General features: G+C 46.7%; 1 protein-coding gene across 2 annotated transcripts in view; it reads right to left on the bottom strand.

Annotated features, from left to right (window-relative positions):
* Positions 1 to 16,694, bottom strand: part of tsc1b (TSC complex subunit 1b) — a 51,968-nt gene that overhangs the window by 15,369 nt on the left and 19,905 nt on the right. For both annotated transcript variants that reach the window (XM_085965262.1, XM_085965263.1), the window contains exons 4-14: positions 15,935 to 16,087; positions 14,427 to 14,571; positions 12,698 to 12,852; positions 11,583 to 11,656; positions 10,208 to 10,386; positions 9,600 to 9,718; positions 6,353 to 6,482; positions 5,223 to 5,335; positions 3,935 to 4,004; positions 3,142 to 3,246; positions 706 to 1,312 (exon numbers count right to left, since the gene is read on the bottom strand). In XM_085965262.1, coding sequence (XP_085821388.1) covers positions 706 to 1,312; positions 3,142 to 3,246; positions 3,935 to 4,004; positions 5,223 to 5,335; positions 6,353 to 6,482; positions 9,600 to 9,718; positions 10,208 to 10,386; positions 11,583 to 11,656; positions 12,698 to 12,852; positions 14,427 to 14,571; positions 15,935 to 16,087 — 1,850 coding nt within the window. The remainder of the gene's footprint in view (positions 1 to 705; positions 1,313 to 3,141; positions 3,247 to 3,934; positions 4,005 to 5,222; positions 5,336 to 6,352; positions 6,483 to 9,599; positions 9,719 to 10,207; positions 10,387 to 11,582; positions 11,657 to 12,697; positions 12,853 to 14,426; positions 14,572 to 15,934; positions 16,088 to 16,694) is intronic.

Genomic DNA, 16,694 nt, shown 5'->3' with positions numbered 1-16,694 from the left:
ACATGTCGGACGCACTCAGTTACCTTTCCCATTCTAATTTTTTATTTTTTTAAATTTTTTATAAACTAACAGCTTCTGGTGGCAAAATGTACCAGTCATCCCTTGGCAAAAACCATGCACTGCAGATGGTAGTAGGCTGGAATGAGGGCTGCCCAACACTCCAACCCATCAACCCTAGTTGGGAAAGTTGGCATCGAGTAGGGGCTGGGTCAATGGCTGCAATACAGAACAGCAATCTGTGCATTAAAACACACATTTGGAAGAGGTGCATAAACAGAAACAAACCTTCTGCTATACAATGCACCGAAAACACTGCATTTAACACGCATGATCAATGCCAATTGGAATTTGATTGGGTGGGGAGAAAAATCTCTAAAAAAGGACAAATTGATAAATAATTTTGGCTTCATTTGCAAAGCAGGAAATTTGTACATAATTGCATTCAAAAATCAGAATGTTCTGAACCTTGTTAAAGACTTGTATTTACAGAGCACCTTTTATTATTTCATTACAACAAAGCATTTTAGTGATGTTAGTCGAGGGATAAATATTGGCCCAGGACACCAAGGAGAACTACCCCGCTCTTCAAAAATAGTGCCGTGGTATTTTTATGGTCAGGGTTGAACGTCTCATCAGAAAGACAGCACCTGTGGCAGTGCAGCACTCCCTCAGTATTGGGTTGGGATTCCCACCCTTCCAACTTACCGGCTAAGCTCCTTCACATGTGCATCACCTCCTTGCTGAATCAGCTTGTCCAGCACATCGAGGGGAGAGATCAACAAACACGACCCGGACGACAGACCCTCCGATTGCTCACATGCTACTTTTTGAAGCTCAGAGGTTTTCTGTTTGATGAAGAGACTCGCCGTCTTGGGCAAGGCCAATTCAAAAAGGTGCTCGTACGGGAGGGGATGCCCGCTACCAAGTGGAGGGTGTCTCAGTGCCTGGACCTTAAACGGGGGGCTGGGTGTAAAAAGTTCCAACGATGTCAACCCCGCCTGGTCCACCTCTTGTTTAATCGGGCTTCGAGAACAGTTCTCTTTTGGCTTCTCGATGGGCATGAACCCCTGTTTGACAGGACACTGCTCATGCCGGTGAGGGTCTGCGGCTTTGCCGGTTGCAGATGGGGCTTGCTGGGGCTCGGGGCACAGTCCCGGCTCGGTGGCAGCAGAGTACGACTCCGGCTCACGTTTCATCTGAGGGCCGGTGAGGGTTTCAGTCGTGTGTTGAAAGGGAGAGTCGAATCCTCCCCGGGTAACCAGGGACTGCAGATCAAGGGGCGCAATCGCAGAAAGTTCATCAGCAATAGCAGCTGTTAAGGTAAAAAAAATACATCCTTTATATACAGTAAAACTCCCAGCACGGGTCCAATTATACCATCCTTCCCCTCCCTCCTTACATGGTGGGACACTTCTACACTAAGTCCCCACACCATCGACAGTCAAGTGATATGGAACAACTTGCATTTATAGAACACCATTAAATGTAGTAAAACATCCCAAGGCGCTTCACAGGAGCATGTGACACCGAGCCACAAGGGGGGATTAGGGCAGGTGACCAAATCCTTGGTCAGAGAGATAGGTTTTAAGGACGGTTTGAGAGGAGCGAGATAATTCTAGATCTTAGGGGCCTAGCCAGCTGAAGGCACAGCCACCAATGGTGGGATGAAGGAAAATGTGATAATGAAATCAGGGATTGAAGAAAATATGGAGGTTCATTGAACTCCATACCTTCAAAAGGAGGTGGGGATTAATGAGCAGAGCCTCTGCCCCCGTTAGCTGGCCCTGCTCAGAGACTCCATGGAGGCATGGCCCCCAAATGAGAGGAAACACTTACTTTACTACATATTACCATTAGCCCTGATGAATTGCACTATTGTGAAATTTTAATTCTGAAAAGCAACAGATTATAAAAAAATTTTTTTTGCAGTTTGTGAATGATACCTCGTGATATTGTTCACCAACAGTTTAAATTCTTGAATTGATGCATTTTACTTTTGTCAAATAAATCATGAACTCGAGTAATTTTGCTGACCATGCAGCCTGCATTACAGCTCAGGTCCTGGGTGCAGCCTGAATCCATGACCTCTGACTCGGGCTCACTCTAGCCGAACATAAACTACTTAGTATTGCCAGCCTGCTCATCTCTGAAGGACATTGCTCCTGCTTCTAAATACCAAATCCAACATCAACACATTTTTACTCTTCCCTGTATCCTCACCATGTTCAATTAAGAATCACCCCATCACCTACTCTTTCCCCTCTTCATTGCATCTTAATTCATTGAGTATTTGTTCCTTTTTCCAATTTTGTTGGCATCCTGAACTGTGGATATTGCCACCAAGGTGTCAAAAAAAGTAAAAACAAAAAGTTGCGATATGAAGAACAAGACTTCAAAGTCCATCGATAGAACAGTTTGCGTTCCTGGTGGAGGACCCATCGCCATTAACCCATCTAGAGTCTTGACAAATTTGACAAGACATTTGTCTGCCATTACACAATAGAAAGCCTACGGAGTTAACATCTCAAGAGACAATGCAACATTCTGCATGGAGATAAGAACATATCCTCAGGAAGGGACTAATGCCAGTGCGGGAACAATTAGAAACGGAATGAAGAAAGACATGCATTTATACAGCACCTTTCATGATCACATCCCAAGGCACTTTACAGCCAATGAAGTACTTTTTGGAGTGTAGTTACTGTTGTAGGAAATGCGGCAGCCAATTTGCACACAGCAAGCTCCCACAGCAATGCGAGGACGACCAGATAATTTTTTTAGTTGATGTTGATTGAGGGATAATATTGGTCAGGACTCCCCTGCTCTTCAAAATAGTGTCATGGGATCTTTACATCCACCCAAGAGAGCAGACGGGACCTGGGTTTAACGTCTCATCTGAAAGACGACACTTCAGACAGTGCAGCGCTCCCTCGGTACTGCCAGCCTAGATTTTTGTGCTTAAGTGCCTGGAGAGACTCGAACCCACAACCTTCTGACACTCTGCTGATTTTTTTTTTTGGGGGGGGGGGGGGGGGGGGGGGGCGGGCCAGAGAAAACAAGATCCTGTTCCTTCATTATCTGCGTTCAATGGATTTCAACACCCTTGCTTACCATTTACTACAGTTGGTGTACAGATCATACCTTCTTCATTCTCTTTTTCTGTTCCATCCTCCTGTAGATTCAACCCCTTTATAACCTCCGGCAGCTCTTTCAAAGATACCGTTTTGACATTCTCGCTCTCCAACCCTGAATACACAGATGGAGAAAAAGTAAAAGAAATCTGCAGCACGCAACAGGGAAACAATACCAAGTCTGATTGGGCAGAAAACAGAGTTGCCAATTCGAACACTTAATTAAATACTATAATGATTTGTGCAATGAAATGGCCAATAATTCTAGTCCATGAGGGGGTGATGGTGGAGTAGCTACAAGATTGAACAGGCTGGGGCTCTAGGAAAAAAAGTCAAGGAGGTGACCTGAGAGAGGTCTTAGGGTAGACAGAGAAGGTGTTTCTACTTTGAGACCAGAACTAGAGGCCATACATAAGATAGTCACTAATAAATCCAATAGGGAATTCAAGAGAAACTTCTTTACCCAGAAAGTGGAACTCGCTACCACAAGGAGTGATTGAGGTGAATACTATAGATGCATTTAAGGGGAAGCTGGATAAACACATGAGGGAGAAAGGAATAGGAGGATATGCTGATGGGGTGAGATGAAGTAGAGTGGGAGGAGGTTCGTGTGGCGCATAAACACCAGCATGGACCAGTTGGGCCGAATGGCCTGTTTCTGTGCTGTAAATTTTATGAAATCAAGTTCTGGGAGCAAATTTTTTTCCATCTATCTAGTGAACAATTCATCTACATGTTAGAATATACATCTAGCAGGGCTGAGCACTTCGATAGAAGATGGACAAAGCAAGCTTTCCACTCACCTGCTCCCTTATCAACACTGGTCACGTGTTGCTGTCTGATTAATGGCTTGCCACTCTCCGGTTTACCATCCTGGAACAGCAATTAAAGACAGGATAGTATTAAAGCACTTAAAGAACTTTATACCAATAGATGTTAGTAGTGTAGGGAGCTAATTAAAAACGAGTCTGCGACAGTTAGCATTTAGATTGTAATTAAAGCACGCATCATGACAGGAGAGCAGGAGCTGCAAGAAAGTGAAGAATTATATTACGTAGGAAAAGCAGCACAAAATACCAAAGACACTGGAAAAGATGGCAAGCATATCTCAGGACTTGCATTCTTGGAAAGTGGGCAATGACAAGGCAGCATTTATTGTCCACCCCCAATTGCCCTGATTAAGAGTCAACTACCTAATATGGGCCTGGAGTCACATGTCAGCCAGACCAGGTAGGAGTGGGAGTGGGTGGCACTGGGACTCTTGGAAAGCCCCTCAACACAGCACTGGAGACCTTGCTCGCTGTGTCCAAGTCAGTAAAACCAGCACCTCTGAAAGTGGCTGAAGATCAGAAGAGTTTCCTGCAAACCCACCCCCAAGCATTTGAGTGAAACTGATGGGAGAATATCCCTACCGATTCTCACAGTAGCCCATTCTGGGCAACAGCAACCAATACCCATGCATCCGATATTGATCTACTATCCAGATGGACGGAATCGTGGGACGCATGCAACAACCAACCACTCATCACTGACCCAGCAGCAGAGGTCCCTGGCTTCAACCTCCCTCGATGACAGTGGACAGCGCTCAACTGAATCCGCACAGGGTTATGGGCGATGCGGGACGACCCAATGAGCAACTGTGGCCATGAGTCCCAGACCATGGAACACATCACATCAACCTGCCCACTGAGATCTGTTGTGGGAGGCACCTCATTTCTCCACTCAGCATCTCAAGAGGCCATCAAACGGGTAGCCAAACTAGACATCCCATTATAAGCTTTTCCCGTCATACGAAACAGTAGCCTAGACTAGTGGATATGGCTACAAAGAATGGAGTGGAGAGAAATGGCACGGGGGGAGGTGGGGGAGAAGAGGAGGGGGAGGAGGGAAGAAAAAAAGGCAGGCACACAGACTTCCAATTAAAACACCTCAAAACATTCCATGGACTTGCCCCAAGAACAACATCTCCAAGAGACACTGACCCACCAGTGTGCAATGTGTCACTTATACACGATAACATCCACACTAGTAGTAATGACTATTGTTGCGCGATCTATAAATTTATGCTAGTACCCATCAAGCACGTTTTACCTTCCTTGGCAGTGCTGCTGTGGTCAGGATCGAACTGTGCACAAACTCCTCTGCAGGACATGGCGGGGGAGGGGAGAGGGCAGGCGCTTCAGTAGACTGTCCTTTTCCACCTACTGTAAAAAAAAGACAGAATTAACAAATAGCTAACACCCCTAGGCTCCCCACCAACAAAATGCAGAATCTGTGTTCTGAACACAAACTTCTGGAAGTGAATAACTGCAGGTCAGAGGTTCAATGTGACCAACATTCTCACCCAAAACATCATAACCTTTTTTCCCCCTTTACAGACTGACTTGCTGCACATTTGCAGCATTGTCCCTTTTTATTTCGCAGTATTTGCGGTTTCTTTAGTCACCCGCCCTCCTGACAGTTGGGCCAAGGACACTGCCCTGAGGAATTCCCGCAGCGATGACCTGGGGGCTGAGGATTGGCCTCCCAATAACCACAACCATTGGTTGCTTGCAGCTGAGTGGAGGGGCACACAGCATACACCCATGATCTCAATGCAAACGACCGCCAAGTCACTGTTGAGAGGCATCAACATCTATCCAGATAATTCCCTTCTAGATTTAAGTTTTGCGATGTGTTGTCACCACTCGTTACGTGAAGCCAATGCATTCGAATGGGGTGTTCTTAATACATCATCTCAAACTGCTCCCATCACAATCACCAGTGACTCACTAACACTGCACACTAATGTTCCCTGTAAGCTGCACTGTGTTCTGCGTGGCCTGTTTCTTTTAATGCGCGGTCCCTTTAAATTTCTGCACATGCGGTATTTACAATGTAAAAGCCGGTGAGCGGTCTGTGCGGGAACTTCCAGATTACTGCGCGGCCGTGCAAGCACATTAGCGGAAACATTGCTGCACACTAGTTCAATACAACCCAAACAGAGGGGAGGATTCACCTGCAATTGCAGTGCCAGGTGTTTTTCCACAGTTCAATGCAGGCAGTTTGCAAATATCACAAACACACCATTACACTTCACCAAAAGCCTGCGATAACACTGATTATGCCAAGTCAAATGCAACAGTTCACGCGAGGGTTTTGCACTGTACATTAGAGGCACTGCCCAGGTAACTGAGCAACCATCCACAGATGCCCCATGAAGCTGGCTGTAGTATACATACCAGGTGTACTGTGAACCCTATGTAGTGAAGAGGCACTCTGGGAAGTTTCAAATAGGCTCGTTGGGGAAAGTCCTCTGGAGGAGGGAGGCGTAGACAGCCCACATGCTGAAGATGGGCTCCAGAGCAGGTCCTGAAGAGACAGATCCAAAAAACTTCAAAATCATTTGAACTACTAGTGAAAATCAGAATAGTTACAGCACAGGAGGCCATTCGGCCAGTCAAGCCTGTGCCAGCTCTCTGCAAGAGCACTTCAGCTAGTCTCACTCCGCTCCCCCACCCTTTCCCCATAGTCCTGCAAATTTTTTCCCTTCAGGTACTTATCCAAGTCCCTTTTGAAAGCAGTGGCTGAGTTTACCGCCACCACCGTTTCAGGCAGTGCATTGTAGATCATAACCACCCTGCGTAAAAGAGTTTTCCCACATGTTGCCTTTGAACCTTCTGCCAATCACCTTAAATCTGTGTCCTCTGGTTCTCGACCCTTCTGCCAATGGGACCAGTTTCTCTCCATCTACTCTGTCCAGACCCCCTCATGATTTTGAACACAGCTATCAAATCTCCTCTCAACCTTCTCTGCTCTAAGGAGAACAACCCCAGCTTCTCCAGTCTATCCACGTAACTGAAGACCCTCATCCTTGGAATCATTCTTGTAAATCTTTTCTGCACCCTTTTTAAAGCCGTCACATCCTTCCTAAAAAAAGTGTGGTGCCCAGAATTGGACAATACCCTTGTTGCAGCCACACCAGTGTTTTATAAAGGTTCATCATAACTTCCTTGCTTTTGTACTCTATGCCTCCATTTATAAAGCCCAGGATCCCGTACACTTTAACCGCTTTCTCAACCTGTCCTGCCACCTTCAACGATTTGTGCACATATACCCCCAGGTCTCTGTTCATGCACCCCTTTAAAATTGCATCTTTCAGTTTATGTCCTTTCCTCATTCTTCCTACCAAATGTATCACTTCGTACGGTTCTGCATTAAACTTCATCTGCCACATGTCCGCCCATTGCACCAGCCTGTATGTCCTCGAAGTCTATCCCTACCCTCCTCACTGTTCACTATACTTTCAAAATTTGCAGATGAAGAAAACCTTGTACACCCATACACATATCTATCAAGAAAAGCAGTGGTCCTAGTACCGATCCCAGTCCTTCACCACTACTGTTTCCTGTCAATTCCGTATCCATGCTGCCACTGTCCCTTTTATTCCATGGGCTTCAACTTTGCTGGCGAGCCTATTATGTGGTATTCTGTCGAACGCCTTTTGGAAGTCCATGTACACTATGTCAACGGCATTACCTTAATCAACCCTCTGTCACCTCAAAAAATTCAATCACGTTGGTTAATATTTGCCTTTAACAAATCCATGCTGGCTTCCCTTAATTAATCCACACTTGTCCAAGTGACTTAATTTTATCCCGGATTATAGTTTCTAAAAGCTTCTGCACCCAAGGAAGGTCACTGTTGTAATGTAGGGGTCAGAAGGTTGTGGGTTCAAGTCCCACTCCAGAGACTGGAGTACAAAATCTAGGCTGACACTCAGTGCAATACTGAGTGAGTGCTGCACTGTCGGAGGTGCCACCTTTTGGATGATGTAAAAGATCCCATGGCATTATACCAAAGAGGAGTAGGGAGTTATCCCTGGTCAATATTTATTCCTCAAAATCAATATTAAAACACAGGACAGCTGGTCATTATCACATTGCTGTTTGCAGGAACTTAGGCCTAGAAATTCAGTTGTTTGCGCCAGCGCCTTAGGAGGAGGAGATGTGGGGCGCTAGGCGGCTAGCGGCCGGGCGCAGCGCAATCTGCGCCTCTCCCCAACTTCAGTAAAGATTTAGCGACAGCGCAAAGCCTTTGCGCGCACTCAGCTGCGCGCGCAGATCCGGACGTCATTTCATGGTGCAACGCCCTTTGTGCGCCCCGAACCGGAAATTCAGTGGCGCCGCCCTTCTTTGCGCCTGGCGCCCCCAGCGACTGGTAGAGGGGAACGGTTCCCAGTCGCTGCGGGGCGCGCTATTTAAAGGGGACTCCTCCTGCAGTATAAGTGGCAGCCATTTTGTGCCAATCCCTCTGTGTGAGACACGGATATTTGGAGAGAGACAAAGGCAGAGAGCTTTCTGCTTTGACTCAGCGCTTGCACAGGTACTGGTGGCTTCAGGCCAGAGCTTTGCACTTGGATTGCACTTTCAGTGCCATAGCCTTGAGTTGCCACATATAATGGGGGCTGCAATGGGTGGAAACGTTGGCTTTCTGCATTGCATTCAAAGGGATCAGAGACGCCGTGAGAGTGTGCCAGTCATGGCCAGACGGAGATTGGCCAACAGGCGTCAGCACAGGAGGCCTTACCCACCCAGGGTATACTGCCAGCAGTTCTCATATCTGAACATGTCTGAGGAGCAGTGTGTTCGGAGGATGCGATTCAGAAGGGAGGTGGTCACTGAGACCTGCCACCTGCTTCGCAGAGATCTCCAGCCACAGCTGAGGTGCAGGACGTCTCTGTCAGTGGCAGTGAAGGTGACTCTCAACTTCGATGCCACTGGCTCCTTCCAATCCGCTACTGGGGACATTGCCAACATCTCCCAGTTCACGGTACATTGCTGCATCCACCAGGTGAACAATGCCCTTTTCAGAAGGAGACGTCAGTACATCTCCTTCCCCATGACCCTGGACAAGCAGCAAGAGCGTGCAATCGGATTTGGAAGAATAGCGGGCTTCCCCATGGTTGAGGGCGTAGAACTGATGAACCAGCAATGGTCAGGCCTTGCTTCAGGGCTGCAGTGTGCAGGGCATGGCAGCCAAACAAATCGACCCTTCCCCTTTAAGAGCTGACCGGCGCCAGCGTGTCTGCCTTCATTGAGCAACTTGCCGCACCTGCGCTGCGCCCGTCCTCGGTGTTAGTGCCCCGGATCGCCGGCTTAGCGCCTAATGATAGTCGTGCATCGCCTGCTTTAGCGCAGCAGCAACCTCTTGGGGCGATGCGACTGAATATCGGCGAAGGTGGCGCGAAGTTGCGCCGGGCGCAAACTTTAGGGGCCGCCCGGCTGTAGCGCCCCAAACGTGGCTATACTGAATTTCTAGGCCTTAGTGTGCAATTGGCTGCTGCGTTTCCTACATTACAACAGTGACTACACTTCAAAAAAGTACTTCATTGGCTGCGAAGCGCTTTGGGACATCCTGAGGTTGTAAAGTGTTATAGAAATGCAAGTCTTTTTTGCATCGTTCCTGCTTAGTGTGGACGTGGCTTACCTGGAGCCCATCTGCAGGGAGGCGTCGAGAGGCTGGCGGCGTCTTGTACAGAGACTGGGATCCTGCGAGACTGGAGAATGGGACTCTGGGGGTGTAAGTTGCAGAAGAAGATGCACTACCTGCAATACAGTAAAAAAAAAGTGAAACAGTTGACCTCACTGAAAAGCTTCACATACAGAAATGCAACCAGTTAAAAGCGGCAGTAAAATATCCCCAAGAACAAAACAGATTTCTGTCCTCTTTCACCAGCCCATCCAATCAAGACAAAAACTTTAGAAATTAGATCAAAGCACAAGAGATGTTACTGATCCACGCCATTGATTACAGAAGGGGTTTAAAGTGTTTAAAATTATGAGGGAGTTTGTTTCCAGTGATTAAAGAGCCCATACACAAAAAATTACAGGGAACACTTGCTCTGTGACTGAACCAGAAACCAAGTCAACCTTTAAGTACAGGTTAAGTAAGTACTGTAGTTGAAAGAACTGAATAAAGGAATATGGGATTAAGATACTGCTAACGTGAAGGAAAAACACCAACATGGAATGGATGGGCTGAACAGCCCGTTTGGGTTGTAACTTCTGTAAGTGAAGATAAGGTTCCTTACTTACCAAAGCTGCTCTGAGAATCAGAGAACGGGCTGGAGCTGTGGTCAGTGTGCTTATGCTGGGTATGTGTAGAGAAGTGTTTAGGCATGACTGTGTAACCCTCCTCGCACGATGCCTCCTTCGGGTCCAGGGAAACTTTGGCACATTCTATGACAATGTCGTGAGTTTCAAATCGCTTCCATCTGTGCACAGGAACAGGAAACAGAACCATTAGCCATTGTTGATCACCTAGGGTCGGTCTAACCCAGACAGCCGTTGTAGGAATCCAGCTTAACTACCATCTCCAGTGCCCAAGACAACACACATCTGCTCAGCTGAAACACCCGTACAGGTTATAGCCCATAGAGTTTACAAAAGTAACCATTGGATTATGCCAGACCTCAGGTCTGTATCGCAAGCAGCCAGCCAGATATTTATATTATGTAGAAGCTACAGCACAGAACAGGCCATTCAGCCCAACTGGTCTATGCCAGTGCTCACACTCAACATGAGCCTCCTCCCACTCTAATTACCTATTCCCACCCATGCATGCATTAAGACTCCCCTTAAAGGCATCAATGCCATCAGCCTCAACCAACTAGCAAGTTCCACATTCTCACCACTCGCTGTGCAAAGAAATTCCTGCTAAATTCTTCATTTGATCAGAGACTTGAGCGCATAATCCAAGCTGACATTCCAGGGCAGTACTGAGGGAGTGCTGCACTGTCGGGAGGTGCCGTCTCGCAGATGAGACGTTAAACAGAGGTTGTCTGTCCGTCCTCTTGGGTGGACCTAAAAGATCCCACGGCACTACTTCGAAGAGCAGCATGAGTTCTCCCCAGTGTCCTGGGCCAACATTTATCCCTCAACCCACATCAGTAAAAAAGGGTTAGCTGGTCATTATCACATTGCCGTTTGTGGGATCTGCTGTGCACACATTGGCTGCCGTTTTTCCTACATTACAACAGTGATGACACTTAAAAAAGTACTTCATTGGCTGTAAAGCGCTTTGGGACATCTGGTGGTCTTGAAAGGCTCTGTAGAAATGCAAGTTTTTCTTTTAAACACATGGAGGCAAAAAAATGTTTGAGCTCCACTCGCTGTGCTCCTAGATAACTGAGCAGTGCTAGCTTTGATTATAACTGGGAGACTTACACGTAGCAATCAATCTCTCCAAGGATGGTCAAAACCTGGCTTCAACACCAGGCTAAAATCCACATAAAAAAAACCAAAGAGCAAGAAAAGGACACAAGTAACAACTTCATAAAGGTTAAATTGCCCAGATAAAGCTACTGTACCGTCCCTATCAGATGAAATGCTCTTTGGAGTCCGGACTTGCATTTTAAAGAGAGGGGTGCAAACATCAGGATTCTATACATTCAACCAAGACGTCACTTACTTAATGGGATCCAGTTCGTGGTCCTTTGTTCCAGTCACTAGTTCGGGGTGGATTCGCACGTGCTCCAGCATTGGCTGCAACAGAGTCATTGGGAATGCAATAAGTTTAGAATCAATGCAACCAAGAACCTGTTGCTGCCTGTGGGTCATAGAAGGGCTCAGAAGAAAAGCCAAACCAACCAGTCACTGACACACACATCACCTCCCCCACGCAACAGAAATAGTTTCTTCCCCCCACCGCAAATCCCTTCCATCCTCTCCTGAAAGTGCTGAACCATTCTGGGGTACAGATCCAGAGTGTGCTGGCTGCCCTCATGCCTCATCCAATGGTCACTCATGCAACAGCCTAGAGCCAGCACACACCAGTAGGCAACTCACCCAGGGAGGGCATCACAGCAGAGCTTCGCCCTACCACCCATCTCAACTGCTCCAGCCAGACAACCAATGTTCACTAATTTTTTTGTGCTCAGCCCTTTTAAATTTGCTGCGCATGCACAGTATCTTAGCCAGGCGGTGAGCAGCCTGCGCGGGACCTCCCAATCGAAGCGCACCTTAGGGGGAACATTGCCTCCAATCCTAGCAACGGTTAAAACAGACAACTTCAGGGCAACAAAAGACAAGAATGAATTTTAAAACCCACCATCTTCCTAGCAAGAGGAAGAGTTTGAAACCTGCTCATTCAGGTGAACGCAAGTGATCCCATGGCCCTGGTCAAAGAGCAGGGGAATTCTCCCTGGTGTCCTGGCCAACATTTATCCCTCAGCCAACATCTAACAGATGATGTGGCTATTTATTTCATTGCTGTTTGTGGGATCTTGCTGTGCGCAAATTGGCTGTGGCGTTTCCTACTTTACAACAGTGACTACACGACAAAAAAGGGACTCCATTGGCTGTAAAGTGCTTTGGGACGTCCCATGGTGGCGAACGGTGCTATGGAAATGCAAGTCTTTCATTCACCTGCAGCACCCAAGGCCCCAGACAAAACAGGAGCTTTCGCTTCCCTTTCCATGTTGGGAAAGCTCCTGGATCGTCTCACCATGACCGAGACAGAGACTCTTCAGTAACCAGAGACAATATCCGGCCCCTCAAATACTACAAATCGGTCTGGGGTCTTACCTTTACCACCTCCTCAAAAGTCTCCACGTTTTCCTTCATACTGTAGTGGGAGCGGAGGTAGGACACAAAGTTACACGGGTACATCCCGTAGAGACGGTGAAATAACGCATAAACACTGGCATGTAGGTGGATCAAATACACTTCTGGTACTTGGCCTGTCAGCAACAGAGAACAGGAAACATTAGATAATGAAGGGTCAGGACCAATGCTCCTGCTCATTTCCTTGTGCGCGCAGCACCATTAACGGGCTGCGTAGAAAATTCAATTTCTCACACCTGCGTGGTTATTTCAATTGTACAGCCGTCAAGTGGCCTGCGTGGGACCTCCAGACTGCTGTGTGGCCACACGGCTCAACAGGAACATTGGTTAAAACAGCCCTTAGTGTCAAACAGTTGGTGATTTAAAAAAAAATATTCATTAAATTTTAAAGATAGTAAAAATCAATTTTTAAAATATCACCAAATTAAATAGGACTGAACTGTCAATTTCCCCCCCAACAATTCAGTTTATAAAATCACTTCAGGCACCGTTTCCTAATCCACTTGCACCCAATTTGCCCAACAGCATCTCTGGAGTACATGAGCTGGTGTGGCGAGTCACAGGCTGGGGTCTGCTGCTTCTGCACACGACAGCCCCTCATTATCCACCCATTAAGATAGTTTTACTACTTTAAAAGGTGTTCTATAAATACATGTTGTTAAAATCAATGTACAGAAAATCATGCTTTGCTGAATTGTTAACGACCTGAAACATTAACTCTCTCGCTCCAAAGATGCTGCCTGACCGGCTGAGCATTGCCAGAATTTTACAGCTTTCATTTCAGATTACCAGCATCCGCCGTATTTTGCTTTCGTTACAGAAAGCCGTGGACTGTTGAGCATAGAAGTGGAACAGCCAAGCTATATAGAGTTGAAGACAACAGCTACAGTTCATAGACCTATGAATAAACATCTTTCGGATGAGATGTTAAACCGAGGCCCCATCTGCCCTCAGGTGGATGCAAGAGATTCCACGGCCACTATTTCAAATAAAGAGCAGGGGCGTCGCCCTTGGTGTCCTGGCCAATATTTATCCCTCAATCAACATTACTAAAATAGATTATCTGGTCATCATCACATTCCTGTTTGTGGGAGCTTACTGTGCACAAATTGGCACACATTATAACAGTTCAGAAAATGCTTCATTGGCTGTAAAGCACTTTGGGACGTCCTGAGGTGGTGAAAGGTAGCATATCATTGAAAGTTCTTTCTGGGATATAGCAACCATCACATGCAATGTTCCCTCATTTTTTGGCCCGCACAGAACAGGCTGCATGGGCCATTCAAAAAAAAACACTCGTGCGTGGAATTATTTAAAAGCTGGTTCACCGGCTGTGCGGGACCTTCAGAGAGCTGTGCAGCTTAAAGGGGAACACGTAGGATAAAGATTCAACTGTGCCCAAAACACCCCATCTCGTCTCCCTAAACGGTCCATGGCACTCATCAACTAGCCTTAGACACGAGTGCCAGCTTTGCATGGTGGAAACACACCGATTAGGAACGGAGTTGAAAATGCCAAAACTCAATTTAATTCAATACCCTTATGCAGCAGAAAGATTCTCCTCCCAGGAGCCTTAGATTCAAAGCAAAGTTCTCCATAAAAAGGAGAGAAGCACCTGATGACCCACACACCCAGCCTCCACAGACAAATCTGGAGTAAGCTCGCCACCCTTGCTGCTCAGTCAGCATACCTGGGTTTCGGAGGTTCCATGCAGCCAACCGGCCAAAGATGTCAAAGAAATCAAGGAGATACTGCTTCCCAGCTTGCGGGATCATTGGCAGGAGGATGATTAACACGAGAACACCAGTAGTGAGGACAACAACCTCAGTCTCTGTCTGCAGAGAAAAGATTGACAGCTGCAAGTCAGAGATAGACCTTTAAATTTAAGAGAACGTACAGTGAAACATGGCGATGTCCCTCTATCCCAGCGAGGCAGGCAGTGAGCAGGAGCCCACAAGGAAGGGGAATCCTCATGTACATTCTAGCACTCAAGGCATTATAGGAACAGGAGGAGGCCATTCAGCCCCTTGAGCTGGTTCTGCCATTCAACTGGATCATGGCTGATCTGCATCTTAACTCCATCTACCGACCTTGGTTCCATATCCCCACCCCCCATACCCTTATTTAACAAACATCTATCAATCTCCATTTTGAAATTTTTTTTATTGACCCCCATCCTCAGCAGCTTTGAGAGAGTTCCAGATTGCCAATACCCTTTGCCTGGCAATAGATCAGCTGTAAGAGGTGCCTGAGGTGAGGGGAAAATAACTGAAGAGGGAGTCCCCACCCTTAAATGAATAAGCCATCTTCTGAAGCAGAGAAAAAGCTTCTTTCTGAAATCCTAGCATTAAGATAGCAGGAACTCTGCTTTGTCAGTCGTGGCTCAGTGGGTAGCACGCTCTCCTCGGAGTCAGAAGGTTGTGGGACTGGAGCACAAAAATCTAGGCTGACACTCCAGCGCAGTACCGAGGGAGTGCTGCACTGTCAGAGATGCCATTTTTGGATGAGACGTTAAACAAACAGAGGCCCCTCTTGGGCGGACGTAGAAGATCCCATGGCACTATTTTGAAGAGCGGGGGAAGTTCTCCCTGGTGTCCTGGCCAATATTTATTCCTCAACATCACAAAACAGATTTTGTAATTATCACATTGCTGTTTGTGGGAGCTTGCTGTGCACAAACACTGCTGCTTTTCCTACATAACAGTGACTACACTTCTAAAGTATCTCATTGGCTGTAAAGTGCTTTGGGACATCTGGAGGTCATGAAATGCAAGTCGTTCTTTCAACCCCAGCATGAACCAAAACCTTTAGGGGGTGGGAGAGAGAAGAGAGGAAAAGTCACCAAGACACCACACACCTTTTAGAGACACTGGAAGATTTTAATCTGGTACTGCTCAAGATAGCACAATTTCAGATCAAATGGAGTTTTTGGGCTAGGAGGGTAGGGAAGGGCAGGGGGAAGAGAAGGAGGGAAGAGAAATCTAACATTTATGTTCACATAATTGGCTACCTAAAACAAAGTCGAGGAACTGCACAGAATTAATTTTATGAAGCCACTCGTCAAATCCACCAATGACAACTTGAACTTCAGACAGTAAACCATTCCCACACCACAAAGCATGTTTCACAGATGCAATTGGCAGGGGCAGAAAAATAAAAAAAGGCAATAAAACATTTTTGAAGTCTTGTGTACTAAACCTTCAAACACTTGAGTAGTGAAACTAGCACGGCTGCACGAACGAGTTTGTGAATCCAAGTTGGCTCTCGTCGGATGACGTGGCTCAGTAAGGTCACGGCAGATAATCGGGTGACTGCTTTTCCCATGCACTCGTTTAGTCGGTCCAAGAGATGCTGAAAGATACAAAACAACTTTTAAAAAAGGATCAGATTCTTGGAGCCTCCCTCCAAACAATTGCAAACTGTTCATAGATGGTCTGTTTTCAGACGATTTGGGAAATAGAAGTCATTGACATTTTCCTTTGATGTAGTTAAAATAGTGTATAAAGGATTATGGATTTCAATAGCGGAGTGTACCCAAGATACAAAAACCAGTAAAGTCACTCTGCGTACAGTTAAAGTCGGATCATCTTTGTGCATCAATAAAGTCTGTTCCGTATACTCCACGATGAGGCCTCATGCTTACTCGAAATGTGTTGTAAACCAGAGAAGAAAGGAGGTTGCTTAATAACCCGAAATGGCAAGGCTGCAGGGGTGCGCAGTTCCAGTAAAACAAACTCGCTCTCCTCAGAAGAAATTTGTAGCTTCAAGCAAGAAATTGGCACTCCATTTACTCGGTGGGTAAGTGCAGTGCCAAGTGTGGAATGGAACTTTGGTCCTCGGCCAGTGCCAGGCAGAGGGTCTGGAGAATTACTACAAGTCCCTGGATATCGAGGGGGGCAAGGGAAGAAAATAGCCAGTGTCCCGGCCAATGTACCCCCTTTAACGGTCTGTGCGGCCT

Source organism: Somniosus microcephalus, chromosome 23, assembly GCF_052327205.1.
Source record: "Somniosus microcephalus isolate GS21.2 chromosome 23, FLI_Smic_1.0, whole genome shotgun sequence".
NCBI classification, from domain to species: Eukaryota; Metazoa; Chordata; class Chondrichthyes; order Squaliformes; family Somniosidae; genus Somniosus; species Somniosus microcephalus.
This window is presented reverse-complemented; position numbering and strand designations above follow the sequence as displayed.